General features: G+C 37.0%; 1 protein-coding gene across 1 annotated transcript in view; it reads right to left on the bottom strand.

The window, feature by feature from the left end:
* DCAF13 (DDB1 and CUL4 associated factor 13) overlaps positions 1-26,056 on the bottom strand; it is a 30,196-nt gene that overhangs the window by 2,921 nt on the left and 1,219 nt on the right. The window contains exons 2-9 of the mRNA XM_032316233.1: positions 23,823-24,022; positions 23,139-23,246; positions 18,331-18,420; positions 16,882-17,037; positions 12,948-13,025; positions 10,981-11,063; positions 7,956-8,120; positions 187-322 (exon numbers count right to left, since the gene is read on the bottom strand). Coding sequence (XP_032172124.1) covers positions 187-322; positions 7,956-8,120; positions 10,981-11,063; positions 12,948-13,025; positions 16,882-17,037; positions 18,331-18,420; positions 23,139-23,246; positions 23,823-24,022 — 1,016 coding nt within the window. The remainder of the gene's footprint in view (positions 1-186; positions 323-7,955; positions 8,121-10,980; positions 11,064-12,947; positions 13,026-16,881; positions 17,038-18,330; positions 18,421-23,138; positions 23,247-23,822; positions 24,023-26,056) is intronic.

The following is a 26,056-nucleotide window of genomic DNA, read 5'->3' as shown; positions in this document are numbered from 1 at the left end:
TCTCTCTGCCTGCCTCTCTGCATAATTGCGATCTCTCTCTGTCAAATAAATAAATAAAATCTTTAAAAAAAAAAAACCAAAAAACAAAATACTTAAGAATATTTCAAATAAATTCTTTACAATATAATATTACCCACTAAATTAAAAACTAGTTTTATGACAATGAAATAAAAAGGGTTCTCTTACCACACCCAATTTTTCAGAAGCATTAGCTTTCCACAGACGAATGTTCATTTCATCAGATCCACACATAATATATTTGCTGTCAGAAGTCCATTTTACACAGATAACATGTTGCATTCTCTTTGTGTGATAGACTTCTCTACAAAAGAGGAATTTAGTAAAAATTAGGATTTTTAAAATTTAATTAATTTTATTACTATTTTTTAAAGATTTTATTTATTTGACAGAGAGACACAGAGAGAGAGCACAAGCAGGCAGTGCGGCAGGCAGAGGGAGAGGGAAAAGCAGGCTCTCTGCTGAGCAGAGAGCCCAATATGGGGCTCGATCCCAGGACCCTGGGATCATGATCTGAGCTAACGGCAGCCACTTAACCAACCGAGCCACCCATGCACCCCTAAAATTAGGATTTTGATACAGATTTTCTTTAACCATTGCCCATCAAGTATCAGGATAGCATTTCTGAGTCTTTAAGAGAGTATAAAAGGGAAATTCAAATTAATGCTAATGTACTTTCATTGAACCAGACTAACAAGGTTCTATGCTATGCCCTGGAGAGTTAAAACAAAACAAAACAAAACTCCTGCCCTCAGAGGAATTAGAATCCAATAAGAAAAATAAATATAAACAAACTAAACAAAACCAGATGCCCAGGAAAGTTCACAAAATTACTGAAGGCATATTTATAACACAAATAAAATATGGTGAAGCTAGAGTAATTTTTTAGCAAAAAGAAACTGTCTCCTCCCTCCAAATCAATTCAGGTCAATAATCATATATATTTTTTTCATTTTACTGGAAAATAAAATAAATGTAATAGCTTTCAAAGAGCACATCCTGGTATGTTGATCCTAATGTATGATTTTTGTTTTGGTCGAACTGTTTAAAAAGCTTACTTAATTAAAGTGAGAGTTGATGATTTACATGTGTGAACGGAAAGGGTGGGCTATAGAAGTGTCTGATGAGTTAAGAATCATTTAATAAATGGAGATGTAAAATATCGTACCTATTTGGAAAGGCTGTGAAACACGCTAAGTGAATTCACAGAAGATTCTATATTGGGAAAGTGTTAAAAAGAGCATTAAAAGACAAGTAAAAGGCAAGGTCAGGAAAAATAGAGACTTTTGGAGAAATGAGTTTTCCGTATCTGGGTTAGACAATTCAAAACAGAGACTTGACAGAAAGGAACCAAACTTGGCCGATTTGCACAGTAGAAGAAAACCCACACATCGACCAGATCAGAAAGAATTCGGATTTATAAAAATTATCTGAGATACACTCACAAAACTAGTCTTTTACAATGTTTCTAAAGGATATGTTTTGAGCTCAAGTGAACATGTAAAGAAACCCAAAGAAAGTTATTTCTAAAAGGGGAAGGATGGTTAGAAAGAACATCCTATTATAATAAAAACTAGATGAGACAAGACTGCATTTCTTTCCCCTCTCAATGCTCTGCTTTTACAAGATTCATTTCTCATAATCTCTACCTACTTAAGTGGCCCTTCTTTTCTTTAGCACTATAATGTGTGTATGTATGTATGTATGTAAAAAGATTTTATTTATTTATCTGTCAAAGAGAGAGAAAAGGAGAGTGAGCATAAGCAGGGGAAACAGCAGGGAAAGGCAGGTCCCTCACCAAGCAAGCAGCGTGATGGGGAACTCGATCCTAGGACCCTGGGACCTAGAACCCTAGGACCTAGGCTGAAGGCAGACCTAACCAACTTAGCCACTCAGGCATCCCATGATGAATTTAAAGGACAGGAAATTTGGGATGCCTGGATGGCTCTGTTGGTCAAGTGTCTGCCTTTGGCTCAGGTCATGATATCAGGTTCCCTGGATAGAACCAGGTCCCTGCTCAGTGGGGAGCCTGCTTTTCCCTTTCCCTCTGCAGCTCCCCGTGCTTGTGCTTGATCACACTCTCTCCCTCAAATAAATAAATAAATAAATAAAATCTTTAAAAAAAATAAATGATAGGAAAATTCAATCAGGCTTTAACCATTAAAACTAATCTGTTGATATATGAAACCAGTCAAATCCAATAGTTCCTTAACCAAAACAGATCCTCCTTAATTGTAAAGTATGTGAAATTCTTAACTTCCAGATACCTTTATGTATGTTAAAGATTTTAAAAAGCTCACTGAAAGTCATGCTATTAGGAGATACATTTTAAAAACTTAAATTCTTTACTATACAAAGTACTCCATGTGAATGCAAGTAATTTACTTGTTTGCTTAGTAAATATTGAATGAAATCCCAATAAGCCTACTTTCATTTTTTTAAGCTCTCAAATTAGTAACTTCATTGTTTTTCTTTATTATGTTCAGTTAGCCACCATACAGTACATATCCTTAGTTTTGATGTGGTGTTCAACGATTTATTAGTTGCATGTAACACCCAGTCCTCCTTAATACCCATCACCTGGCTACCCCAGTTTGTTTCCGGGAGTCCATAGTCTCTAATAGTTTGTCTCCCTCTCTGATTCCCCCCATAATCAGTTTTCCCTCATTTCCCCTATGGTCCTCTATGCTACTTTTTATGTTCCACATACGAGTGAAACCATGTGATAATTACCTTATCACAGTACTACTCCGTTTAACTTATTTCACTTAGCATAATCCCCTCCGGGTCCATCCATGTCGATACAAATGGTGGGTATCCATCCTTTCTGATGGCTGAGTAATATTCCATTGTATATATGTACCACACCTTCTTTATCCATTCCTCTGTTGAAGGGCATCCCAGCTCCTTCCACAGTTTGGCTATTGTGGACATTGCTGCTATGAACATTGGGGTGCATGTGCCCCTTCTTCTCACTACATCTGTATCTTTGGGGTAAATAGCTAGTAGTGCAATTGCCGGGTCATAGGGTAACTCTATTTTTAACTTTTTGAGGAAACTTCATACTATTTTCTAATTTCAAATACTGACTTTACTTCAAAAGTACATGTTACCATTTTAAGGTCTTTCAGAGAAAAACAGTTTAAAAATAAAGATTATTCAAAGCACTGGCTGTGCTATCTGATGTTTGTAATAAACATTACATAAACATTACATAAAAAGCAGACCACAGAACAAACCAGAACTACCTGTTCAGCAGATGAAGGCAAAGATTAGAGGAAATACCACTTGTACCTAAACCCAACAAGTACTATATATCACCACAGTGATTACAAAATCTCTAAATGACATCAGAAGACAACTCCCTGGAAATGGGGCTTCCTGGAAATGGAGCCTAAGAACTCCTTACTTCATACAACTTTGGAAATTACTTGAGCTTTTTAGATAGACCCGTGTTTGGAGCCCACAATAGCTTTGGAATAATTCAGTTTGAACTCAACTGCGGGGCCTTGAGATGACAGGTGTCCAAACATTCTCAATTCTCTCTTTCTTAGTTCTTTTCCCATTCTTTCTGTCTGCTTATGCATCCTATTAGAAAAGTGCTGTCCTGAATAGGAGAAGATATTTGCAAACGACATATCAGATAAAGGGCTAGTATTCAAAATCTATAAAGAGCTTAGCAAACTCAACACCCAAAGAATAAATAATTCAATCAAGAAATGGGCAGAGGACATGAACAGACATTTCTGCAAAGAAGACATCCAAATGGCCAAAAGACTCATGAAAAAGTGCTCCACATCACCTGGCATCAGAGAAATACAAATCAAAACCACAATGAGATACCACCTCACACCAGTCAGAATGGCTAAAATTAACAAGTCAGGAAATGACAGATACTGCCGAGGATGTGGAGAAAGGGGAACACTTCTACACTGTTGATGGGAATGCAAGCTGGTGCAACCACTCTGGAAAACAGCATGGAGGTTCCTCAAAAAGTTGAAAATAGAGCTACCCTATGACCCAGCAATTGCACTACTGGGTATTTACCCTAAAGATACAAACGCAGTGATCTGAAGGGGCACGTGCACCCAAATGTTTATAGCAGCAATGTCCACAATAGCCAAACTATGGAAAGAACCTAGATGTCCATCAACAGATGAATGGATAAAGAAGATGTGGTATATATACACAATGGAATACTATGCAGCCAACAAAAGAAATGAAATCTTGCCATTTGCGATGACATGGAAGGAATTAGAGGGTACTACGCTTAGCGAAGTAAGTCAATCGGAGAAAGACAACTATCATATGATCTCCCTGATATGAGGAAGTGGAGATGCAACATGGGGGGTTTAGGGTGTAGGAAAAGAATAAATGAAACAAGATGGGATTGGGAGGGAGACAAACAATAAGAGACTCTTAATTTCACAAAATAAACTGAGGGTTGCTGGGGGGAGGGAGGCCAGGAGAAGGGGCATGGGGTTATGGACATCGGGGAGGGTATGTGCTATGGTGAGTGCTGTGAAGTGTGTAAACCTGGCGATTCACAGACCTGTACCCCTGGGGATAAAAATACATTATATGTTTATAAAAAAATAAAAAATTTAATTAAAAAAAAAAAAAGAAAGAGAAAAGTGCTGTCCTACTATGGCAGCTGTGATGCAAAGAAAATAACGGAGGGTCACATTCCCCTAATTCTTAGTATCTTCCAGGGATGTGAGAAGAATGCAAACCAGCAGCCCTGCTGCGGGCCTGACTGAATAATCCCAACAAACCATTCATGACAGTTTGGAGAATATCCAGTAAGTTGTAAAGGAGGCAACAGCCATATGAAACCCAACACCGGGAGTTCTACATGCAGAAAATGGAATGAAGATCAACGTCATCAGAATACTCCAGTCATTATGCTTTTGATTCAAGAAACTTTTTAATGAGATACAATAACAATGATGATAATGGCATGCTGATAATCAGTAATACAAGAAAGGTTAGGAATCAGTATGGCTCCCTCTAATCACAGGGTAGGAAGACGCAACTACCATAAATAAAAATACCAAAAAGTTAAAAAAAAGCAGGTTGGCTGGGATGAAAAAAGGTATGGATGAGTTGTCTGACTTTGAGGAGTCACTGAAAGACTTTTTTATTTCTGAAATGAGGCTGGGATGAGGGTGAAGAAACTGAGGTGTAGACACAGGGATGGCACCTGCACAACCCTGACAACAATGAGGAACTCCTTGAAATTCTGCACCCAAGGCCCCTTAGCTGTACCTGAATTCTAGAACAGAACGCCCCCGAGTCAGAAAAAGGACACAATACGAACTTTGAAAATGAACACCACTCAAAAGACTCAAAAAGGTTCAGTACTATAGAAGCTAAGCTAGTTTTCAGTACAAGTAGTGACCAAAATTCTCATCACTGCACTAAAATGGTGAGATTTCTCCAGCCTGCTGTAATTACAACACCAAATTTATGTTGTCTAGAGTCATTTTTCCTTTAAGGGAAGGAAGGGTCCCAGAACAACTCTCTACTACCATCATCAAGAGCCAGTCCTCATTAGTGTAGTGCTGAGTATCCCCCGCCTGCCTACTATCAGCAATCTTTATGAAGCTGGGGACACTGCTTTACCAGCTCCACACTGTGGTCCTCTGGCACAGATCATCACCTCCCACTCTCATTATATGTTTACTGTTCCTTCCTCTCCCAGATTCCACTCACTCCTCTCCTTTCCTTTCCTACCTCTAATCATTGTTACCTTTTACCAAGTCCATCTTTTCCCCAATGAGCTTTTTTTTTTTTTTTTTTTTAAAGATTTTATTTGACAGAAATCACAAGCAGGCAGAGAGGTAGGCACAGAGAAAGCGGGATGCAGGCTCCCTTTCGAGCAGAGAGCCCGATGCGGGGCTCGATCGCAGGACCTTGGGATCATGACCTGAGCCGAAGGCAGAGGCTTTAACCCGCTGAGCCACCCAGGCGCCCCCCCATTGAGCTTTAATTCCACCTCGTAAGAGTAGGACACTCAATCAAGTGTATGTATTTATGCATATGAATGCACTGTATATATATATTTATATGCTATTTTAGAAAGAATATTCATTTATTCTTTTTAAATTTTAATGTCAATACTATTACTATATTTAAATGGAGGTAGTCTTATCTTCAAGTGTGAACACCACTATAATACTTTAATTATCTTTTAAAAAAATTTATTTTAAGTTATCTCTATATTCAACATTGGGCTTGAACTCATGACCCAATGGGCTGAGCCAGCCAGGTATACTAAAAATCATTTTTTACAGGAAAATTTCCCCCAACTTACTTGGTTTTGCTCTGAATATGCTTCTAGGGACAATATAAAGCATTACTAAGGAACAACAAGAGTATGCATAAAAGTGCTCTATAAACCAAAGCACACTATACAAGCAGCAATTATCTTACACAAGAGTTAGGTTTTATAGTCAGCTCATAAAGCAAAAAACCAAGCGCAGTCAAAACTATCCTTAAAACCTTAAAATGCCATAATTCGCTATTAACTAACTCAATACAGCACTATATAATAGAGATGTATAAATATACATTACACTCAGTAATACATAATATGTAGTAAAGGGCCAAGCTCTACAAAGTAACATCTATCTTCACATTGGAATTACACTGGATGTGCTTACAGAATAAGAGACAAATGGAGGACAGGACAGCTGAGTATCCTATCTCCCACTTCTTGGCCATTCCAGGGCATATAACTACTAGTGGAATGGAGGAAGAATGGTCCTCACAATATAAACTGGTTTTTTATTTTCTCTTTCTTATTTTTGCTTTGAATGTATAAGAGCTGAGTTTGAATAAGAAAAAAAAAAAAGGTAAATATTGTTATTAATTGCTCTTAAACTATAAGAGGGAAAACTTTTCTACATTCTTAACATTTTAAAATTTTTTTAAATAATTTTTTAAAGTTTCTATTTTAGAGCAATGAAAATATTATCATGATGAAAATATATTATATATTTGTTCAAACCCAAAGAATGCAGAACACAAAGAGTGAACCCTAAAGACAAATTATGGATTTAAGGTGATGAAGATGTGACAATGCACATTTATTCTTATTACTAACAAACGTACTATTCCGGTGAATGATGCTGATAATGGGTGGAGGGGTAGCAGCTCTCCATGCATTGGGGCAGAGACCATACAACAAATCTCTGGGGGTGCCTGGGTGGCTCAGTTGGTTAAGCATGTGCCTTCAGCTCAGGTTAAGATCCCAGGGTAGGATCAGGTTCCATACCAGGCTCCGTGCTCAGTGGCGAGCCTGCTTCTCCCTCTACCCTCTGCCACTTCCCCTGCTTGTACTCTCATGCTCTCTCTCAAATGAATAAATAAAATCTCAAAAAAACAAAACAAAACAAAATGTTACCTTCCTCTCAATTTAAGTAGTAACCTAAAAATGCCCTAAAAAATTAAGTCTTGGGGCGCCTGGGTGGCTCACTGGGTTAAAGCCTCTGCCTTCGGCTCAGGTCATGATCCCAGGGGCCTGGGATCGAGCCCCGCATAGGGCTCTCTGCTCAGCAGGGAGCCTGCTTCCTCCTCTCTCTCTCTGCCTGCCTCTCTGTCTACTTGTGGTCTCTGTCAAATAAATAAATAAAATCTTAAAAAAAAAAATTAAGTCTTAAAAAAGAGTGTACTATAAACACTTAAAAACAACACTGAAATAAAGACAAACACTAAGGCAAACACTAAGATTTCTTATCAAGAAATTATATAAAGGTAGTTTCCTACTCAGAGAAAGAAACTGCCCATTAGGCTCACGTTTTGCCCATAGATGACACCGTGGAAGATGGTATCCTAAGTATGTGAGTCCCCCATATACACATAACCAAACCACCTTTCAAAAAAGGTAAATGATGATCAAGATAAGAACAGATAGTTTACTGGTAGTCACATACCTGCTTCTACTTTTGTCCACAGGAAAGATACGAATAGATTTATCAAAACTAGCAGACACAAACTCTTTCCCAGTGGGAGAATAATCCACATCAAGCACCGCAGACACGTGATCCATATGTACCATTACAGGAGTGTCCAGGGCACGCATATCAAATGTATACAAGCTGTAAAAGAATGTTTGATTATTCCATATAAATTCTTACAAAGAAATAATGCAGTACTGAGACAATAAGGAAATTAAGACCATTGGCTAAATAATGCACACCTAAATATATAGCTTTTTTACACAGCAGCTAAGGGATAGGGAAAAATATTACCAGTTTTTATTATTCCTAAAGATTACATTTACACACTTTCATCCTCATAAACATAAATCTCATTGCAGAAAATGTAATGCTTTCAAAAAAGTACAGAGTACAAAACTTACCTTTAATTCCACCACCCAGAGGAACAACAGGTAGTGCAGTATAATTACTTCTAATTTTTTCACTACACTAATACTTAGATATATACTCCTAACAAAATTGGTAATACTGTATAAAGTTCTATATTCTGATATTTTATGTAGCATATTATAAACATTTATGGTTGCATATTTAAATGAGTTAAATAATTTATACTTAAAGTTTTAAATATATTTATTTATAATTTAATAAAAAATTTCCAACTTTCAATTTTAAGTAATTCTTGAATTAAATTCCAGCATTAGAATTTCTGAAATTCAATCTGTAACTGAATGGGACAGATTCAATTAAATCTGGACAAATTCCTACAAGTAAATTACTAAGTCCAAAAGCATGAGAACTTTTAAGGTTTCGTATGGTTGACAAGTCATTTCTAATAAAGTTCCACTCCTATCAGTGATATATAAAAGTGACTATGGCTTTTCAAAGGGCATATTAAAATTAGAAAGCTATACTTTTTGCACAGCTGGTAAAATAAAAAAAAATGAGTTCATGATTTTCAAGATTTAAAGATCCTTTACCAACAGCTAAAAGAATAATGCTTCAGATGAACCAATGCGCACAAGGACAACAGTAATACAGCATTACTGTATTCAAGTTCCTAATATTAAACACTTCAAAATGCTAAGATTATTGAGAAGTTTGAGAAGAAACCAGGTATCTACATAACTTCAAAGTATCTCTCCAAAGATTTGTGTTAATTACCAAAGGAAAAAAATAGTAACTATAGTGCAGAAACTTGGCAGATACTATCTTAACTACGTTATTGAGATTAAAACCACCAATAATAAGACAAAGTGACATCATGTACTCCTGAAGTGATGAACCAAGAAGGGCACATCAGTTTCGAGGTATTCTTGCAAAAATTGCATAATCTCAATCTAATAATGAGAAAACATCAGGTCAGCCCAAATTAAGAGCAGTCTACAAGATAAACTAACAAGTAAATCCTTTCCAAAAGGACTAAGGTCATCAAAGACAAGGGAAGATTGAGGAACAGTCACACACTGAGCAGACTAAGGAGACATGACAATTAAATGCAACGCAGAGTCCTGTGTTAGATTCTAGAAGAGACCAAAAAATATTAATGGAAAGACTGGTGATGGAATAAAGTCTGTATTTAGTTAACCGATGTCAAAGGCACTGTACCCATGTTAATCTCTTGTTTTTGCTAACTGAACTTTAGCTACATTAAGATGTTAACCTTAGAGGAAGCTGGCTGGTAGATATTATTTTTGCATCTTTTCAATAAGCCTCAAATCTCAGATTTCCCAGGGAGGGAGACAAACCATAAGAGACCCTTAATCTCAGGAAACAAACTGAGTGTTGCTGGGGGGTGAGAAGGGGGAAGGGACAGGGTGGCTGGGTTATGGACTTTGGGGAGGGTATGTGCTATGGTGAGTGCTGTGAATTGTGTAAGACTGATTCACAGACCTGTACACCAGAAGGAAATAATACATTATATTTTAATTTTTTAAAAATTAGCAAAAAATTCCACCTAAGTAAAAAATGTAAGACTTCTAAGTCTTCTAAGTTACCTTTACATGGAGTCTATACATGTTAAGGTAAGATTTGAAATTTTGTTTTTCCTTTTGTCTTACTAAAGTTAATAATGATACTGATAACATGACTATATGAGTATCATCAGTGAAGAACTATACATTTTTTTTTTTAAAGATTTTATTTATTTATCAGAGAGAGAGAGGGAGAGAGAGCGAGCACAGGCAGAAAGAATGGCAGGCAGAGGCAGAGGGAGAAGCAGTCTCCCTGCTGAGCAAGGAGACCGAGGTGGGACTCGATCCCAGGACGCCGCGATCATGACCCGAGCCGAAGGCAGCTGCTTAACCAACTGAGCCACCCAGGAGTCCCAGAACTATACATTTTGTAGGCAAATATTTTTAGTTTCTATTAAAACATGTATGGTTCAGTTACTATATGGCATAGAGATCAGACAACTTTTTCCCGAAAGGCCACATAATAAATATTTTTAGCTTTGTGGGCCACATGATCTCTGTTGCAACCACTCAACTCAGACATGATAGCACAAAAGCAGCCATATTCAATATATAAATGAGTATCATTATAATCCAATAACTATTTACAAAAACGGGCAGTAGACAGGATTTGGCCCATGGGTCATAGTTTACTGTCTCTGGTCTACTGAGAATATTTTTCTAAGACACACTTCTCCAGTTTGGAAGATACATTTATTTTAGAGACACAAGTGACAATTTTCTATCTTATATTTGAAGGAATACTATCTAGGAAAACGTATTTCATTAGCAAAATTTATACAGTTGAGCCACTTCACATAGAACCACGTAAGTTTTCTGGGTTTTGTTTTGTTTTGTTTTTGACAGACAGAGATCACAAGTAGGCAGAGAGGCAGGCAGAGAGAGAGAGAGAGGAGGAAGCAGGCTCCCCGATGAGCAGAGAGCCCAATGCAGGGCTTGATCCCAGGACCCTGCGATCGTGACCTGAGCCGAAGGCAGACGCTTAACCCACTGAGCGACCCAGGTGCCCCTAGAACCAAATAAGTTTTAAAAAGAAGAAAACTTACTTGTAATCTTCATTTGCTGCAGTAAAAACGAAAGCTTCCATAGGGTTCCAACAAATTGTATTTGTTCTCATATCTAAGATGACCTGAGAAAGGAAGAAGACACTAACCCATCACCGTGAAATCAATTCCCTCTCAAATGAATTAAGTCTCCCACTTCACATCCTTTCTTTTTTAACTGATTTAAGCACATATTTAGTAAACACCTATTATGTGCACAGTACTCAGGTTGGTGCAAGAGGAAAAGAAATCAATCGCTAATTGTTTCCCGAGCACACAGGCTAAACAGTAAAGACTGAAAAATACAAAAACGCTTAATAAATGGTCCCTCAACCTTGAATAACTTATCGTTTAGTCAGAAAAATGAGATATATGTAAGAGAAGTTAAAATATAATAAAAACAGTAAATGATTAAGTATCAAATTGGGGGCAAAATTAACGGTGATTTTAGGGTTAAAGAAGAAAGATTTTAAAAAGACAACCATGATTTGAGTCGACCTGGGACGGACCAGCCTATCTGTGTTTCTCAGCCAAGAACACTACTGGCATTTCGAGTAGGATAATCTTTTGCTATGAACATCCACTGTAAATGTTTAGCCTCTCAGGCACATGTCCACTAAAGGCCAGTCTCTAAAATGCCCCTCTCACATTTCTAAAAATATACCCCTGGTTGAAAACTAGTAAGAGTAGGAGAGAAAGGACAGAAGAAACAATGATAGCCTACTATATAGAATAAAGAAATGAAAGAAAACAGGACCTCTGCCTCCACCAAGGGGACCTGCATGTGACAAACCTTATTTAAATGTTATCTCACTAACTGAAACGAATAGATCAATGGAATGCAAACTGGGACCAGATATGGAGGGCCTTGAAAGCCAGGCTATAGTTCTTTTCTTCAACCAAAAGTAACGGAGCACCATTAAAAACAGAAAATGTAAGGGCAGATGGGCCAGAAACTACTATCAAACTAGATTTCATCTTAGTATTCTGCTAATAAAAGATAAAATATAACGTTTTATTCTCACCAATGTGTTGGAAAATAATTATTAATATCATCATTTTATAGGAGAAACACAGATCAAGTTACCTGCTTAAGACCTAACACCAAAGTTTATGCAAAATCTGCCCACTAGACCACGTGAATAAGTGAAAGGATTAAAGTGGTACTTTGGAAAGATCATCATTTTTATGCAGTTCAAATCTCAATGAATATACTTTACTTCTAATATTTCTGAATTTATTACATGTAGTAAAAATAGTTTAGGAACAACAAAAGTATTAAAAGTATTTCTTTCACATGTGGACTATCACAACAGACCTATGGCACATGAATGGTGTCTAGGTCCTTCTGCATTCTTGAGTTTGAGCACTTGACTTCAACTTTATACCCTTTTACTTATAATGGCACTCCTCTCTTTACTGACAATATGTCTGTCCCTCTGCAGAGTCAGCTTAAGGTTGTTTCAGCTTTGGTATCTAAGTCCTGGAATGACTGCCTTAAAACTGCTGGGGAAATGAGTCACCTTGAACAAGACAGTGCTTATCTAAACACAACCTAGTCAACTAGTATCCATCAACATGTAATTAAACAAATAAAGCTCGTTATGTGAATCCATTATAAAACATTCTGGAACAGAATCCTGTATGTGTCATATGAAAACCATGGGGTGTGAAGTAATGGGATGCAATACTTAGAACTCTGAGCTCAGTAAGTACCAATTTCAGTGCCTAAAATTTACTGACATTATAGAAAATACAAAGTTGACTAGGATACCAAACTTAGTAAAAACTTAAGGGTCCCTAAAAAGCAACAAGATGATAGAGTGCCATTATAATCACTTTGGCTTCTAAGAACAAGCCTATGAAAAAATTTAATTCTGAAAAAAAAATTGTTTCACATTTTTTGGTCACTCATCTCATCGAGGAATGCATTAACAATTGTACAAAGCAGAAAACAAACTGAAACTCACCTTTTTCAGAGGAGTAGCTTGCCTCATATCATATAGTACTATATTCCTGTCAGAAGCACAACTTCCCAAGAGAAATGTCTAAAAATAACAATCAGCAGTTAAAGGCCAGGCTTGGCAGCAAACCCTGTCCATTCAATGAACAAATGAGTCAATTACCCTTAATATTTAAGATACAAAGTTATAATATCGAAGTCCATTTTTAAGATAGAACAATGAATCACCCATAACTTCAGCAACCTAAGTTATTTTCATTGCTAAATGTGTATTTTACATGCCAGTGATGGGAGTGTTCAGATAATTCGGTGTTCTTTTTATAACAGAACAGATTTTATTTATCCATTCTTTTTTAAAAATTATTTATTTATTTATTTGAGAGACAGAGTGAGAGAACACAAGCAGGACCAGGGGCAAATGGAGAAGCAGACTGCCCACTGAACAGGGAGCCAGACATAGGACTCAATCCCAGGACACCAGCATCATGACCTGAGCCAAAGGTAGACGCTCAACTGCTGAGCTACCCCAGGGCCCCTATTTATCCATTCTTCAATTTAAACCTATTTCCTAGTTTTCAGTAGTATCACTAACACTTCAACATTTTCATAAACTCAACTCTTCTTTTAAGAGTTGATAAAATTTCAGTAGTGGATTACTGAGTCAAAAGAATGAACAAGTTTATGGCTTTTGATATTTAGGACTAATTGTTTTCAAAGGAGTTGTATCAATATACACTGCAGTGTGGAAATACACCAATTTTACTGCAACCAGGAAGCATTAAGTAGTGGCATTTAAAAGTTCATATCTGTACAGAAATATTTCCTAATCATATAAACTACTGCTTTTTAATAGTTAAACATTTCCTCACGTTCACTAACTCTGTATAAACTAAACCTGTTCTTTGTCCAACTGTTTAATTGCAGCATATATAAACTAATCTTCAAAGTTATCAAGAAATTATCATGTTAGATGGTATAAGAGAATATCCTGATAGGTAAGTTTTATACTCTCAGAGACTCAAAGTTAGTAAAAGTGAAAAAAGGTCAAGTAGCAGGGTATAAAATTGTTTGTATCAAGTATTGAAACATGAGATGCTGCAGTTCGATGTGAATTTGGCCTTGTGGTGCTACTGAGAGGTCAAACGGTCAGAAGGCACCCTTCCTGCCCCCCAGCATATCCTACCTGCAAGTCCTTAGTTTACTTATAAGTTAGTTATAATGTTCAAGAGGCTGATATAACTAACCCTTGGCTTTACATGAGAACAAGCCCCCTACCGAGGAGCAGGGCCTGAGTCCCGCCAGGCCTCCTCACTCATGGTTTCGACACCCATAACTCCTGGCTTCTGCCTATCACTACCTACTGCAGGTGCAGGAAGAAGAGTTATCTACTACATAGCCCTAGGGCCAGCTAACTCCTACTGTATGTGTGTACACAGTTCAAATAAAACATCAAAAAGCTAATGCTACAATCATGATCTCTTCTCTAGTCCTTTCCCAAACCTTCCTTTTTGGAGCGCCTGGGTGATTCATTTAAGTGTCTGCCTTTGGCTCAGGTCATGATCCCAGGTCCTGGGATTGAACCAGCCAGGACCCCCTGCTCAGTGGGAAATAAGCTTCTCCCTCTCTTTCCCTCTACCCCCACTGCCCACTGTTCCTTCTCTCGCTGCCAAATAATAAATAAAATCTTTAGAAAAAAACAAGAACAAAAAAAAAACCCAAAACCTTCCTTTTTTAATCACTTCCTCTGAGACTTTCCCCTAATTAGTGACTCCTCTAAATCTTTCTTGGTTTCTCATTATGCCACCTCAAAGTCTGACTAGGTTCCATTTCTAAAAATAAAGATTTTAATCTGAGCAAAAAATTCTACCTAGAGTGAAGGCCGACTTTTACACTTTAAAATGTGGCAATGCTCAGCATAAAACTTCTGGCTTTACCAAAATTGTAGGCTTCAATATTTTAACAGAAAATTAATTATTAATGATTAGAGGAAACAAATACACTCCATTTGTTCACAGCAACATGCCCTTCCCATTAAGTTTAATATAGGATAAGAGACATGCACACCATTTGCTTTTACCACTCAAGTTCATGAGGGTAATAAAAAAGAAAAAAAAAACCCACACAGCTGAACAAATACAGTTCTTACACAGGCAAGTCTGTAAAACATGGTCACTAGGTCATCACTAATAACAATTATGATTTTTGGAATTAACTATCAGCTCTTCTGACATAGGTGTTCACCAAAATAGAGAAGCAAAATACTGCTTACCCCTCAGAGGAGGAGGAATCAATATCTCTCTGCTCTGTTTATTTTTTTTTAATAGTAATAACATCATCCTAAATTTGGGTAGCATCTTTAAAAAATATTCACATAAAATTTAATCACGGTTTATCCTCATGACAACCATATAAAGTACACTGGAAAATATATTTAATCTCATTTTAAAAATAAAGAAGCAAATATAGAAAAAAAGTGTGACTTGTATAAGGTCACTGACAAGGTACCCTGGCAGAAAATACAGTTCCAGTTTAGCTCCACACCAAGTAGGACACAAAATGTTCCTACAAATTGCTAGTGTTTGTAGCCTGCTTCTGCCAAGGGTCACCTTGGCCTGGCTCTGCAAAGCTGGCTTGCACCCCACCCCCCACCATGCCGTATCTCACTTCTACGACCAAAAAGGTGATGTAGGATGGAGTGAGGAAGATACAGAACAGATAGAAACACTAGACCAAGGTCAGCAATCTTTTTCTGTAAAGGACCAAAAAGTAAATACTTTAGACTTTGTTGGCCATTCTGCTCTCACAGCACAATATATAAATAACAGGGTATGGTTATGTTCTAGTAAAAATGCGATCTATAAAAACAGGCAGTGGACTCACAAACCAGTTTTCCAAATCCTGCTCTTGACCATAGCCCCTCCAGAAGTGTTCAGGTAGGATATGCTGGGAGGCAGGAAGGGTGCCCTCTGACTCTGACCTCTCAGCAGCACCACAAGGCCAAACTCACATAAAACTGCAACATCTCATGTTCCAATACTTCATATAAACAATTTTATACCCTGCTACTTTGACTTAACTTTTTCCCTTTTATCCCTTGGGTCTCTGAGAGTACAAAACTTTCGTATCAGGATAATCTCTGATACCACCTGACATGATAATCTCATAACTTTGAAGATTAGTTTATACATGCAGTAATTTCCTTTTCTTTCTCCAGGAAAAGGCATTTCTACTGAGCCTTTTGGACAATGAGTTCATCTATTGTTATGTATTCAGAAATAGCTCAGGGAAAGGTCTTAAGTTCAAGGGCTAGTTAAGCTTTTAGGGCAGCCTCCTTTCCTAAATTCAGACCTCTATAAACAATAAGTAGAGTTAAATCACCAACTCTTCCCTCAGACCTCAAAGGATGTAGGATCACCATATCAGACATCTGACCAAAGAAAAATATAACTATCACCATGCAGCATAGTACTAATCATGCATATTATTATTATAAATTATTAGTGCCCTTGTCACTTACAAATAATTAATTCTCAATGCCTCTTCTTACCTCAAAGAGAGTTAAGAAATAAACATTTTCCCTAATATACAGTGATGTAATCTATGGAACATGAGCACCAAAGGCATGAGTAAACTATCATTTTACTGACATTTTACTTATGTGAAGGCACGGTACACCATTTGCTTGAATTCTACTCCTATGAGCACATGCACACAACCTTCCTCTAAAGATATATTACACTGATATATGGGACTAAACTGTGGGCAAACATGTTGAGATCTGACCAAAGGTAACAGAACTCAGATATAATTTGGAAAACTAACCAAATGCCGGAAGCCCATTAAAATTTAAACACAATTCTTATAGCATACAAAGTTTCCTAAACAGAGTTGAAATTATTAAATAATTCAGCAAGCAGAACTATTTCAAAAAGCAACATTACCTCAATTGGGTTAAATTTAACACTACTTATGCTGTCGAATCCCCAGGTCATTGAACAGATAGGACTTGTTCTTTGTTCATCCCAAATGTCTACTTGCTGTCCACATGTGGCAAAAACAGCTTCTTTCCAGTGATGATCAATTCCTGTATACACTGTCTTTAAGAGCAAAGATGTTGTTATAGATGGGTCTTTTTATCATTAATATTTCAAATCTATATATTTTAAATATATTTACCCACACTTTCATCTTTTTTAAGAAAATCCCTATTTAGAAAGAAACTCAGTAGAGCATATGACTCTATCTCAGGGTTGGGAGTTCAAGCCCCACATTGGGCATGGAACCCACTTAAAATAAAAATTGAAAAAAACCTGGCAAGGGTGGATGCTAACATTGTTAAAATCAATAAAATCTTATAAATTTTGAATTATCCACTTAAAAGATGAGATTGATCTATTCAGGGCAGATTAAAATCTGTCTTTATACTATGTGGTAAAAAATGTTTGCAAAGCAAATTAAAGGGAAATATTTAGCCAACACTTTACGCTTTTAAGAACTCTTAGCAGCATCTGCAGGCTTCCAATTATTTTCTATTCACGAAAGCAAATCTGACAAACTTTACAGTAAGAATTAATCCCCATTACCACAGACACAGGGTTAAGATGAAATATTTCAAAAACATTTGGAACTCCTAGAGAGAAGACATTTTCAAGAATGAAACCAATTTTGTTTCAGAATTAACGCCTAATTTTTTTACCAGTTGCAAATTATTTCCATCTAATACTCATGTCCCACCTCCATGTGCCTTCAAAAAATTTAAAATTTCTTGAAATCTGAAAAGCAGAACTTAAATATATACCAACAATAATACTAAAATGACAAGCCGATTTTACAAATGTATATATTTAAAGATTAAATCTAACTTTAGAAGTTCCCTTAATATCAAAATGTAAGCATTATGAAACATGGGCAGGCCATATGATCTGAATTACACTTAAGCTATAACTAAACCATATCATTTGATTTACAGAATAATATTCTAAGAAATGTAAATGAGATTTATACAAAAAGTATATTATAATACCTCTTCATTGCCTAAGGGGTTCTTCCAAGTAAGAAACTCTGAGCTTTGTGTAAGATCTATGATAATATAAATCAGAGAGAAGCCGAAGCATTATTTTTCTTAGATTTCTTCCCATGGACTTGCCATAGGAAATGTTTCATTGCATCTTCCAGGTAAACACAGAAACTGAACCCAATACAGTGAACACCAAAGACCCATTCAAATTCTTTAGCTGCAAAGGACCTTAACTGTATTAAATATTGCTTAAAATAGGTCAATTATTGCAGCCTAAAGTCTCATTTACATCTTTTATTTTTAATTAAATTTCTGAAATAATTTTAAGAGAAGAATTTTAATAGACAAAGTATAGGTCAATTTATTTCTGTACCTTTCCTAATATTGTGTGTAATGGTTCTTCCTCTTCTCCATAACCCGGTCCATCCATTTTCCATTGCTTCACAGTTTTGTCATCGCCAACCTTGAAACATTAATGATTCAGGTAATAATGAACTACTCTTATTAACTGTAAACTTGATAACATATATGTCAAATTATAAATACCTTGTGTTTAAAAAAATACATGTCCCAAATCCTTCCAGTACTGTATTTGTTGATGCATTTTACGTCCCACATGTTACAGTAAAGATTTGTGACAAATACACAGTGTAGATAAAATTAAAAATAAGACAGGGGCGCCTGGGTGGCTCAGTGGGTTAAGCCTCTGCTTTCGGCTAAGGTCATGATCCCAGGGTCCTGGGATCGAGCCCCGCACCTGGCTCTCTGCTTGGTTGGGAGCCTGCTTCCCTTCCTCTCTCTGCCTGTCCCTCTGCCTACTTGTGATCTCTGTCAAATAAATAAAATTTTAAAAAAATAAAAATAAAAAAAATAAAAAATAAAATAAAAATAAGACAATGTAAGTAGAGCACAAGGAGAGTAGAAACAAAGTTAGGTCATAAATATGACAAAAAACTGCATACTGTGATAAGGATGGCATTTCAAATAAGGAAGAAAAGTGGATTATAATAAAATGGTATTACAGTATCAGGTTAGTCATTTAAAAAGTTTGAAGCAATCTGACACCTGATATTAATATAAAATTCCATATAATTTTAAAGTAAAAAATTAAATACAAAACATAAAAATAGTAGACAGAAGTCATTCTTATAATCTCGCCATGGGTAAAGCCCTTCTTTGCATGACAGAAGACTCCAAAACTATTAAGTCAGTGGTTTTCAAACTGTGAAATGCAGACCTCTGAAGGATCCTGAGAATTTTTCAGGGATCCATGAGGTCAAAACGATTTCCATAATGTTTTAAAGACATCATTTGTCTTTTCACTGAACTGACAGTTGTGCAGATAGTGAAAAAGCCATGGCCCAAATGAAGGCAAGGTAACAAACAATGGTAATTTAGACTTGTGCATGTAGCAGATTCATTCAAGGTATTATGGGAAATAAGCTACAAAACAGAATGCACAATATAACTTAGTTTAGGGTTAAAAACACAAAATAATCACATACAGGGTGTGAACAACTCTATATATACACCAAACTACTAGTTTTTAACTGAAAACTAGTATGAATGTAAAAACCTAGAAAGTTTTATGTATAGAAAGATTATGTATAATATGAATGTAAAAACCTAGAAAGTTTTTACATTCATATTATACATAATCTATATCTACTTTCTAAATAAAAATATTAACAAAAATATATATTTATCTAGGACAGAAGTATAAATTTAGTTTTCCTTATAGCAAATTCAAAGAGGGAAATCCTTCCTGCAAAACAATCCATAGAGCCCATGATATTAGAACAGGTAAGTGATTAGGGAAGAAGTTTTGGTACTAAGGTCAGACAGGAATTTCTTTTGTTGAGGAGTTGAGGATGCAGTTTAGGTACTGAGGTCTTTGCTAATCTGGCTTGACCCACTGGAATTTTAGCATTTATGGAAGACAGGATAAAACTGTCATTGAGAACATCTACCCCAAAGACTGCTGCTTTCGATCAAGCTTCTACTATCTGCAAACTCAAAACTGAATTCCTTTGTAATTGACTATGCTACTCTATACAGCCTGTTGAGTATAAGCCTCAGCAGATCATCAATCCTGAGAAAGGTTTAACATTTTGTAGAAATGAGGAGCCAAGCAATATATGCCTGGCCGGCATATCTTATCTCAAGGCTGAGTAAGCTGAAGAAAGACCTGTTGGTGCCACAAATTGGGATACAGTAAATATTATTAAATTTAGCTAATAAAGATTTATCTTTTGCAACATTGTGTACTGAACATTTTTTGAAACATGAAGTCCTAAAATTCGGCCAACAAGTAGTTTTCACATGTCTTATCTGAAGAAAGGAAGTGAATAGTGAATATAAAATATTTTTCTGACTTTTTTCATTTTAAGCATTAAAAAAGAAAAAAAAAAAACAGCCAGTAAATCCTCTGCCTGGGATATTAAACTAATCAATACACCCCAAAGAATAACCAACTGGAAGTGTAGTTATAGTCAGTCTGCTCCAACTTCCCACCCAATTCCTTCTACAACATACTGTATACAGGATGATGAAGCTTGTTTAAACCCCTTTACTGGGGCACCTGTGTGGCTCAGTGGGTTAAGCCTCTGCCTTCAGCTCAGGTCATGATCTCGGGGTCCTGGGATCAAGCCCCCAAACTGGCTCTCTGCTCAGCAGGAAACTTGCTTCCCCCCACCCCCAACGCCTGCCTCTCTGACTACTTGTGATCTCTGTCTGTCAAATAAATAAATAAACTCTTTAAAGAAAAAAAAAGACCATCTCTATGACAACGTCAGTTTCTACAGCATATGAAGATGCCGTACTCCTAAAAAGTGTGAGCTAGGGGAGCCTGGGTGGCTCAGTGGGTTAAGCCTCTGCCTTCAGCTCAGATCATGATCCCGGGGTCCTCGGACTGAGCCCCGCATTGGGCTCTCTCCTTGGCGGGAAGCCTGCTTCCTCTCTCTCTCTTTCTCTGCCTGCCTTTCTGCCTACTTGTGATCTCTGTCAAATAAATAAACAAAATCTTAAAAAAACAAAACAAAACAAAATAAAAAAAACCTTTACTGAAAAATACCTGAATTCCCTGCCTATTAGCCAACTAGCCTATTTTGGTTTTCGACAGTAAGTTGGTCCCTACACCGAAACAAAATATTTTAACATTAACTATTCCTAAGGCTGCTATATAGAAAAGTCCATTTCTTCTTTCACACAACAATCTTTCAAATATATATTTTTAAAAATCTTTCAAATATTTAAAGGTTCCCCAGAAATCATCTCCTCCCTTTGCTATTCCTTTCCCATCTACCCTGGCACAGAGCATGCTACTCAAGATTTACACAGTTGATTAGTGCGTCTGTATACACGAGCTGCTATATATACAGGTCAAAACATATGAAAGGACAGATACCAAACCGCCAACAGTGGTAAAACTGAAAGATTAAAATCATAGGACCTATAACTTTCTATTTTTTACAGGTCTATATTCCTAAAATATTTCTTTCAGTCTTCATCCTCGTCATCCTTTGTAGTCGTTCACACAACCCATGATCCTTTCCCCCTGCCACATTAAGCTCATTTACAGGCTCTTCTAGCTCTCTGGCTACTCCCAAAAGTTTTCCTGCCTCCTAGGAGCAGGCATTCTCCAAGGCTATTTCCCTGACATTTCTGTATTTCTACATTTTCCCTGTCACTTTCCCCCAGTGATGCCATACCACGGCTTCAATCTTTATTTCTGTACTGATGATACCAAGTTTAGTTCTGACTTTCTTCAGAACTTCAATTCCAGAGCTACCTCTGTAAGGGCCTCACAGACTCTTCACTCACCTAGCCCACTGCAGTCCAGTTCATCATACCATGCCCTTCCCATTCCCTCTCTCCTCTAAAGCTTCTGACACTCCTGACTTCCTCACTCCTGGAAGGAAAAGGAATCTTGCTGAACAACCCTCAGTTGCCACGCCTGTCATACCTCCAAAATGTTTCTAAACCTAACAACTACTTTCCATGGTTTTCCCTCCCTAGCACAGATTCATTATTGCTTATTAAAACAGCCTCCAAACTGATCATTTACTGCTGTCAAATTCATTACCTCAAAGCACAGCTTAGATTCATTCCTGTTACTAAACTTGCAATGAACTTGAGCAGATATTTGCACACCAATGTTTATATCAGCATTATTCATAAAAGCAGGAAGATGGAGACAATCCAAATGTCCACTGATGGATGAACAGATAAACAAAACATATGTATGTACAACAGAGTATGATTCAACTATAAAAAGGAAGTAATTCTGCGGCACCTCGGTGGCTCAGTGGATTAAAGCCTCTGCCTTCCGCTCAGGTCATGATCCCAGGGTCCTGGGATCAAGCCCCGCATTGGGCTCTCTGCTCAGCAGGGAGCCTGCTTCCTCCTCTCTCTCTCTCTCTGCCTGCCTCTCTGCCTACCTGTGATCTCTGTCTGTCAAATAAATAAATAAATCTTTAAAAAAAAAAAAAAAAAAAGGAAGTAATTCTGATACCTGCTACAACATGGGTGAAGCCTGAAGACATTATGCTAAGTGAAATAAGGCAGACACAAAAGGGAAAATATTATTTAATTCTACTTGTGTGAGGCACCTAGAATACTCAACTACATAGAAAAAGAAAGTGGAACAGTGGTTGCAAAGGGCTGGAGCAGGGGGAATAAGGAGTTATTATTTAAGGGACATGAGCTTGATTGGGAAGATGAAAAAGTGGTGACAGTTACAAAATAATGTGAATGTACTTAATGCCACTGAAATGGACCCTTAAAAATGATTAGAATGGTAAACTGTACTTTCTGTATACCTTACCACACACATAAATACTTCCAAAATGTACTATCTAACAAAGTACAAATTATTCATCTCCAACACTGAAAATCTTCCAGAGTAAACCACCTTTCCAGCCTTGCCTTGCATTAATCCCACTACTCAGTGTTCTACAGAATATTAATTCGAATACACGTTAAATATTACTTTAAAAAAATCAAGAAGTATGAAGAAGGCTGAAGTATATAGAGAAAACCAGGACTTTTCAAGGCTTGAAGACGTTGTATTGGGTTGTGAAACTCCAAAAGGCTCTTGGAAGAAATAAATGTATTGAGAAAACATTAGCTCAGTCTTATACATATTGAGAAGAGTTAATTACTTAATTGCATTATACTTACAGTAAAAAAAGAAGTCCCACAAAAGCGAGTACATATTCCTCGTACAAAACCTTCATGGGCTTGTATTGTTCGGATACATTTCCGTTTAGTCAAGTTCCAAATTCTAACCTATGATAAAGCATACCAGGAAATTTTAGTGAACTATAAACATAAAATGTTCAAGCACAGGAGTATTATTTTCCAAGAAAAATAAATTCACACTGAAAAGCCTATGACTCACTCTACCAGACTGCTAAAAACAAAATCCTCTAGTTTAAAATACTGCAGTGCATATGGACAGTATATCAACAAGCAGAAAACTCAATCTGTTATGTACTCTGTTGATTCCAGTTTAAAGTGTTTCAAAGCTTTCTTTTCTTGCCAGAGTGGAAATAAGTGTTGAATCATTAATAACATCCTCTGTTGGGGGGGGGGCAAAACTCACAAATACCTTTACTACTGTAAACATGCTTGAGACTTCAGCTCAATTGAGCCTTCAGCTGTTACATTTCTAATTTCTGAGGCTTAGATAAGAAACTATGTAGTTCGTAATTCAAACAGAATTCATTCTTGAGAATTAATAAAAAAATAGGACACAGAAAAATGAAATCAAAGCAATTAAAATCTGCAGTAACACAAAACTAGAAAACATTTATAACATAACTATTTTTAGTTTAAAATAGGAATGTTTAGAGTGACACTTGCCTCTCCATCACATGCCCCAGAAAGGACAGTAGCCAGGCTCTTTGGATGCTTTGCCATGCAATTGACTCCATCTCGGTGACCATCCAGAGAAGCAAGGAATGGTTTTGCAAATACCCGCTCCAGTTTGGTAGCATTTAAAGCTCTTACATATTCTCGCGGGACCTCAAAAGGATGTAAAGTAGGATCATAGTTTCTTGGAACTGAAATAAAAAAGACTTCTCTTAATAAAATAATTCACTTTTGGGGCGCCTGGGTGGCTCAGTGGGTTAAGCCGCTGCCTTCGGCTCAGGTCATGATCTCAGGGTCCTGGGATCGAGTCCTGCATCGGGCTCTCTGCTCAGCAGGGAGCCTGCTTCTCTCTCTCTCTCTCTCTCTCTCTCTCTCTCTCTCGCTGCCTCTCCGTCTACTTGTGATTTCTCTCTGTCAAATTCATAAATAAAATCTTTAAAAATAAATAAATAAAATAAAATAATTCACTTTTAATATTTCCTATGGTCTTCTTCAGCTAATTATTCAATTTGTTACTCAATAAGCCTTTGTTAGGAACACTGTTCTATGCCTAGCACTGTGAAAAATTCAAAAGTTGATGCCCTTTAACTCAGAAACCTTTCCAAAGGTTTCCAAAACTACCGGAAAATCATGGAATGCATACATCTTGCAAAATAATTAGACCCTACATATAACCTCAGCTTTTACTTTTATATGTCCTACTACATTCTTTAACTGGGTTGCAAAGCTTTGATGGGCAGGGCTTTCACCACATTTTTCACTTTACTACTTATGCCTAGCACAGTGCTTGGTACAAAACAAATCTCTGACAAATGTTTACCCAACCGAACTCTAAGCTCCTTTTGAGGCAGGTAACAGTATTAATCACCAGTGCTAACCATTATATTGATATACACTGTTGTGATTATGATTATAGTAACTTTTTATTGAGCATTTCACACATTCGTTTACTTACTTAAAAAAGTTTACCATGTCCCAGGCACTGTTCCAAATACTGTATATTAATTCATTTAATCTCCACAGCACTCCATGGGGTAAATTCTATTACTATTTCCCATTTTATAGCTGGGAAATTGAGGCATGGAAAAGTAACTTGCCTATGAAGTGAGGCCAGGATTCAAACCAAAGCAGTCTGGTTTCAGAATCCATGTTCTTAACTATTATCCTATGCTGCCAAACAGACTGTCTCAGTCTACAGTTGTGTTCTAAGCACACATGTCTAAAAAACCCTTAATGTTGAAAAGTAAATGCATCTTCTTATCCCACATCTTCAACTTGCTGTCTTTGTTTTTCTCTAACTCCCTATTACTGCGACTATATCCAACATCTGATCAAAAGGAATTAACACCTAAACAAGAATGAAAGAATAAGAAAAGGTAACAAATGGGGCGCCTGGGTGACTTTGTTGGTTAAGCAGCTGACTACTGATTTCAGCTCACGTCATGATCTTGGGGTCCTGTGATTGAGCCCCGCGTTGGGCTCTGCGCTCTCCCAGGGGAGTCTGCTTGAGATGCTCTCTCAAATAAATAAATAAATAAATCTTAAAAAAAATAAAAAGGTAACAAATGTCTTCCTTGATTTATGTTTTACGGAGCTCCTAAACTTCTCTACTTTTTCCATTTTGCTATTAAAACTTCCATCTAAACGTCTGCCTTCGGCTCAGGTCATGATCCCAGGGTCCTGGGACTGAGCCCTGAGTCAAGCTCCCTGCTCAGCAGGGAGTCTGCTTCTCCTTCTCCCTCTGCCCATGCTCCCTTGCTCGCCCTCAAATAAATAAAATCTTTAAAAAGAAAACTTCGATCAGAAACTATAAAGAAATAGGAAGATATTATAGAAAAAAAGACACTCGGTAACATCAGATGGCTAATAACCTCCTGACATGGAGAGTCTATGACCAGCCAGTCTGTCACTCATTCATTCCTTCAGACATTTATAAAGCAAACACTATGTGCCAGGGTTGTCTAGACGCAAATATGATTCTTCCCTTTTATGCAAGCTCAGTCTGATGGAAAAGACTGATAACCAAAATAATCATGAGACAATGTGATACACACTCTGATGTTAGTATAAAAACGTGATCGAAGCACTGAAGAGGATGCTTCAAACGGGCTGGGGGCGGGCAACCACAGGGAATAAGTAGGGAAAGATTATTGTTCAGAAGAAGGAGCTAAATTGAGTATGGGTGTGTGCCACAGGCCTTCTGAAAGAGAAATATCCGAAATGTA

This window comes from Mustela erminea, chromosome 16, assembly GCF_009829155.1.
Source record: "Mustela erminea isolate mMusErm1 chromosome 16, mMusErm1.Pri, whole genome shotgun sequence".
NCBI lineage: Eukaryota > Metazoa > Chordata > Mammalia > Carnivora > Mustelidae > Mustela > Mustela erminea.
The sequence above is the reverse complement of the archived record's forward strand: the minus strand, read 5'-3'. Positions and strand labels throughout refer to the sequence as shown.